This window comes from Gossypium arboreum, chromosome 6 (genome assembly GCF_025698485.1).
Source record: "Gossypium arboreum isolate Shixiya-1 chromosome 6, ASM2569848v2, whole genome shotgun sequence".
Classification (NCBI taxonomy): Eukaryota; Viridiplantae; Streptophyta; class Magnoliopsida; order Malvales; family Malvaceae; genus Gossypium; species Gossypium arboreum.
The window spans coordinates 9165269-9171667 of record NC_069075.1 but is presented as its reverse complement, the minus strand read 5'-3'; the positions used below and the strand labels follow the sequence as shown (position 1 = coordinate 9171667).

Below are 6399 nucleotides of genomic sequence, written 5' to 3'. Positions count from 1 at the left end.
TGAAGGCCATGCGATTTGCTTGCATTTGCAACAGCCTGGAATCTGCTAAGAAAATCAGTCGATGGCACCCCCCTACACGTGCTTCTTGTCTGCAACTTGATAATATTAATATCATGCGATTATCAGACTTTATATAATCAACATCATTACGCTATAAAAAGAATATAAACATTGGAAATGAAATAAGTAAGTTTTTCGACCCTCTTTTTTCTAAATTACAATAACAGGAAAATACGATTAACATAATTTAACTTAAGGCTAATCTTTAAATTAATATTTACATATATATCTTATTCCAATGCATTGAAATGATAATATAATGTTATTATTATAAATAATATGTTAATTTTTTTGAAAGTTACAAATAATTATAATTAATTGTCAAAATTAATAAAGAAATTATATTCAAATCCGAAAAGAACACACTGTAGGAATTGAACTTACGCGCTCAATGTCCTGAGACCTGACTGGCAACCATAAATTTGTTGTTTCATCGGCTTGGTCTACCATAGTCTTGCTTCTTGGCGAGGCACGTACAACAAAACAGGGCTTGGATTTAAAATTTTGAAGGGGCTTAATATTACCATGTTTGCTAAGCTTTATGTTTTCCTAATGATAGTGCAATGGAGACTAGGAAAGGTTCCAAAGCATCATGGGTTGCTATGATAGAATAAGAATGGAATTGAGGTTTCCATTTGGGATCATCATTGCATAGTTTGGTCTAAAGCTATAAATTTACAAGTGTTCATAAAATGGTTGGGTTAGGTTAGAGTTGGACTCCTAAATGGTATAACATAATACATAATTGCTTAAGTTTTACTCCTAGTGGAATGAATTAACAAGGAAAAAGAGGATGTTGGGGATGATGGGGCAATGGGGAATTAGATTTGGGATGAGGCCAAAGCTGCAATCAAAGAGATTCCTATTTGCCAATAAAGTGGTAAGTATGCACCAATTTGGCCTTTTGTTGATAAAAGGCGTATTTACTGTTTCTTTTGGTATGAAAATTAATATAATTAATAGATGTAATTGAATGGTAAAGTATACATAAATGTTGAAAATTTTAGAAGCTTGGGTTCGAATCTCATTATGTGGCTTTTTTACTTAAATAATATAAAAATTAAAATTAATAACTGAAATGGCATGTCCATTAGATTATTTACCAAAATGGTAAGGTTTTACTGGTGTTGCTTGTCAAATTGGCGGCACCGGATTGAAATGTAATGATCTAAAGTATTCAAGGATTTAATATAAAAATTTACCATTTTGAGTGACTTTAAAAAAAAGTGAAAAGTTGCAGCCTGGCAATGTCGCTGCACCAAACTTTAAATGTGGCTAATTGCCTTCTAAGTCTTCCTTATTTATTATTTTCTTTTTATTCCCCTTTAACTCACTACATTGTATTTAAATACGCCCTCAACCTATTTTTATAGTTAAATAAGTTCTTAACCTATAATTTTATTCATAAAACCCTTTATTTTAATATTAACGTAAATATATTTTACCCAAAGTAAAGCTATTTAAAAAAATATAAACTAATTTGCATTTTATGTTTATGTGAATTTGATGAGAATAGTTTATTAAATAAAAAATTTAAAATTTCTTTAGAGTTCTTAAATACATGATATTCTTAACTACTCTTTTGAATTTTTGATTACTTTTTAGATTTTATGTTGATGTTAAAGTGTATATAATTTTGTTGCATCAACAAAAAATTAAGCTAAGAGCTTGAAATTCAAAATATATTTATTTTAATATTAAAATAAAGGGCTTTTATGAGTAAAAATCATAAGAGCTTATTTAACTACAAAATTAGGTTGAGAACTTTTTAAACACAATGTAGTGAACTAAGGAAATAAAAATAAAATAATAAATAATGAAGGCTTAGAAGGCAATTAAGTTTTGGTGCCTCATGTGGCATGAGGCACCCTTTCACTTTTTTTTCAGCGGCCACTCAAAAGGGTAAATTTGCATATGAAGTCCTTGAATACTTTAGATCATTACATTTTAGTTTGGTGTTGCCTGTCAATAAAACCATACCATTTTGGTAAATAATCTTATGGGCATATCATTTTAGTTATTAATTTTATTTTTTATATTATTTAGGTGAAAAAGCCTTATTATGTGCATATATTTTTGGCTTAAACAATAAAATGATACGTAAATTATACTCATTTTCTCAAGTTAGTACCTATACTTTTTTTTGTCACAAGTGGTACCTAAACTATACTCTGTTACCCAAAATGGTACCTAAACTATGCCCCGGTGCTTAAATTACCCAGGTGTCAAAAAATAAAATCTCTTAACCAATTATTTTGTGACACACGACAATTATTAACTAAAAATATAAAAAAATTAAATATTATTTCCTTGAGTTTGTTTTCAAAAAAAAAATTATTAACATATATTTTTTTCTCTTTTGTTCTTCACCAATAACTCCAGTGATGGAAAATTCAAGAATCCTTAGAAAAGCTTATTCAAACCCAGTTTTCGACAATAAAATCCAAATTTTAATAAGCTTGTTTTTCTTTTTAAACCTCGATTTTGATTTCTTTCTCGCCCAATCCAAAATCTATATTTTATTTTTCTAAAAACTAACTTTTCCTGTGCTTTTCTATATACTTCGCATAAAATAATTAATGCTGAATGCACTTCTATAATGAAAGAGACCAGATAAAACATAAAGTCTAAATACAAAAAAAAAGCTAATTACAAAAAAAAAAGTAAGAGGATTGTCAAAAAAAATTTTAACTTTTAAAAAAATTCATTAAAAAGAGAAAGAAAGAATCATAGGGAGAGAGTGTGTAAAAGAGAAAGAAAGTATCATAGGGAGAGAGTGTGTGTGAAACAAATTAAAAACATAATTTAATTAAAAAAATTATCTCGTACATTCACAAGCGAGTTAAAGGTGTTAGATGTGTCCGGTAGGATATATTAAAAAATTAAAAAGAAAAAAAACTCATCACAATCTAGGCTTTATTGTCGAAAACTGGGTTCAAATGTGTTTCTGATTAGTTCTTGAATTTTTTGTCACTAGAATTTTTAGGTGAAGAACAAAAAAAGATAAATATATTTACAAAGGAAATAATATTTAATATTTTTTTGGATATCTTAGTTAAAAATTATCTCGTGCCACAAAATGATTGGTTAAGGGAATTCTTTTAACAACAGAGATAAAATAGGTAAGTGGTATAGTTTAAGTGCCTCTTATGACAACAAAAAAGTTTAAATATCAATTTGGAAAAATAAGTATAGTTTAGTTAGATTTAAGTATATATATTTTTATATAAAAATATAAAATAAAAAAAACACTTAAAACAAGTAAATTAATGATTATTCAATTGAGTTAATATCCATTTAACTCATCACAGAAGTGATTATCTGTCAAGGGAAATTCTTATCTCTTAAGCCTAACACAACGACAGCTTTAGTTTCTTCCATAGGTCTATAAGTGTATGCCAAAGGTTGGACCACTTTTTTTTTTAATCCACTTTAAAACTCCTCCCAAAATGAAATATTTCAGTATTAGGCCCAAAAACAAAATTAAGCAGTGCTTGTCAGTCTTACTAAATTATTCGTGTAAATAGGGTCTAATTATCTAAGAATTTGATAAACAAGGGGTAGTTTCGTAATAAAAAATTAAAACTCTATGTGAATCAACTGAATTAAATTTCGAATTCCCCGAAACAAAATTTTAATATAAATTCATTTGACAAAACAAACCTCAAAAGCTATAATAGAAAAATATAAATTCAAGGATAAAATAATTTGGCAAAGAGAAGCTCATTCCAAGTATCTTGAAGGCCAGGCAAACACCAATGAATACAATCCGCATAGCTACTCGGGTTAGCTAACTGCTTAGGCGTCAATGGATTCCATTGCTTTTTATAAATCGATGTGTGTGCATCTTTGCGATAATTTGAGAGTTGAGTGATGTTAAGGAATGTAATGGGGTACTTTGATTTACTAAACACTTCCCCAATCACCTTCATTACACTTTTTCTACTATCTGAACCCCAATAATTTGAATCTTCAATCATTGTTGTTTGATTATAACAGTTCTCATCTGGTTCACCTCCCCAATCTATACCCCTGTCAAAAGAACAAATGAACGATCCAACACAAATTAATTTAATAGAGAAAATTCGATAATCGAAACTTTAAATTATATAATTACTTTGCATGAGTAGGGGACATGCTAGTGAAAAAAACCCTAGTCTTCTTGCGATCCATATTTTTTCTCGCCCATCTCAACATGCTTCTCATTCCCATTCCATAGGCTTCCTCAGTTGAAACCTTTATTATTTCTTTATTCTCGTCCTCAAACGATCCTTTCCTGCTCAAAAATATATAATAAATATTTTTATTCGAAACATTTCTGATATTATATTTTTAATTTTTTTAAAATATATTAAAAAATTAAATACATCCATATCCGACACCTACAAGACTTTCATCTCCAGTCCAGTCATCCACCACAAATAGGTATTGAAAACCAAGATATCAACCCCTTTCCAATTCTTGCCATGCTTATTGATCGAACCTTTCCTCACTATTCTATCCGATATCCTATGAACAATCGCATTATCTGAGTTCGATTCAAGGAGAAATGGAGCCCAGTAGAATTCAATGCTCGTATTATAATCCTTAAAAAAGAAAAAATAATATTTGAACATCAATGGAGATTTTAACATAAAAAAATATTGATCATAAATTAAATTAAATTACGTACCCTGGCTTTGAAAACTGTGAGGGAACCATTTTTATGAGTTTTCATGGATTTTTGGTCATCAGGGATAAGTTTATGAAGAAGACATATCATTGATACAAATTGACCACGGTTCAATGAGTCACCAACAAACATCATTCTCTTCCCTCTTAGTGTTTCCAACATCAATGTTGCATTGAAGCTGTTCATTCTATAATAATTATTCTCAGGCTATGTATCGGAAGTAAAAGTATTATTGAAGTTTTTATATTAGAAGTTAAATTGTATTTTGTCTATTATATTTAAAAAATAAATAAATTAATTTCTATATGTTAAATCAAAAAAGTAAATGGGTTATTTGCATTTAAAATTTCATTCATTTCTACTATAAAAATAAACGTAGTTGACGAGCGCCACGTGTATATCATCCTACCATACAGGGTCAATTTTTAATAGAATAATTTATTTGCTATTTAATTTAACATATAAGAATTAATTTAATCAAAATTTTGAGTAAAAATGCAATATTAAATTTACCTGTTAGTAGAAGGTTCTTTATACTACTTTCACAGTATAGTATATAAAATAAAACATTAAAATATGAATAATTTGTTTTTACCTAGGAAGATCGCATCCATGAGGTTGCCATCGCCATTTCTGATAGTCTTTATCAGGTCTTCCATGTTCTTGACATGTCAACTGGGGTTGAATGTACGGACACTCCGATTCTTCATAGAGAGGCCGAGTTAACTCGTCCCTCACCCACCTCCCACTGAATATATCACATCCTTCTTCGCCCTTCCCTATAGCGAATGCCAACTTCCCTCTTCTTTTCACTAACCCCAACAACCCCAATTCCCAAGTTAAATCCAAACAACATAAAAATAAAAAACAAAGCTTGACTCGTTTGACTGAGTTGAGTTAACTCACCAGGTTTAGACATGGCTCGGCCTGGAATTGGTTCAAGTTGTCCAAGAATGCACATGAAATCTTCTCCATAAAGAATAGAAACGAAAACAATGAAAGCTAACAACGTAAAGAGGTAGGGAGAGAGTCGAGCTTTTCTAAGAACAGCAGAGGAAGAAGACGACAATGGTGGTTTCATATCTTTGTTTCTTTAAAATTAAACCCAAAAATCTGTATTTTTTTTTTACCTTAAATTTGTGTGTGAATTCTAATTATTTACAAGGGTTTAGGAATGTTGAGATTGGATTCATGAATCAATATATAGAGAGAACTATGCAAAGGTTTACTTCGACTACTGTTTCAACAATTTAATAGTTTCATGTGTTCTCATTCTGAAATTTTAATTTTATCATTCAAATTCGTATATTTATAATTCTAATAATTTTATTTAAATAGAAATTCGATATAAACCCGAGAAAAAAATAATTATTATAATTATTATTCAATATTATTAGCATTTATATATATAATTTCTTTATTATTTTTGGTTACATTAAGTACCGTTGTGTTGTTGAATAATGATGCATAATTTGCAGCTAGAAAATGATTGTTTAGCCCTACATTAATCAAACTATATGATTTGTCTTAATAAGTTCATCATAGATATTGAGGGGAAATAGGTTTTCTTAATTTTTATTTTATTTTCATTAATTACATGTTTTGTAGATCTACTCAAGTGATTTATTTTTTTCTCTTAAAGAAAATAAAAAAGAGTAGTAGTGGGC

General features: G+C 29.1%; 1 protein-coding gene across 2 annotated transcripts; it reads right to left on the bottom strand.

Moving 5' to 3' along the window:
* Positions 1 to 3677: 3677 nt before the first annotated feature.
* On the bottom strand, positions 3678 to 6020 carry LOC108485382 (protein trichome birefringence-like 33). Of its 2 annotated transcripts, none has more exons than XM_017789212.2 (6): positions 5639 to 6020; positions 5328 to 5544; positions 4733 to 4919; positions 4447 to 4646; positions 4178 to 4336; positions 3678 to 4092 (listed from the first exon to the last, which is right to left on the bottom strand). In XM_017789212.2, the coding sequence occupies exons 1-6, from the start codon at positions 5811 to 5813 to the stop codon at positions 3753 to 3755; spliced, it is 1278 nt and encodes a 425-aa protein (XP_017644701.1). In that variant the 5' UTR covers positions 5814 to 6020; the 3' UTR covers positions 3678 to 3752. The 2 variants fall into 2 exon arrangements, with proteins under 2 accessions (XP_017644701.1, XP_017644702.1); XM_017789213.2 differs by having other exon boundaries at positions 4733 to 4910.
* Between the last annotated feature and the right edge of the window lie 379 nt (positions 6021 to 6399).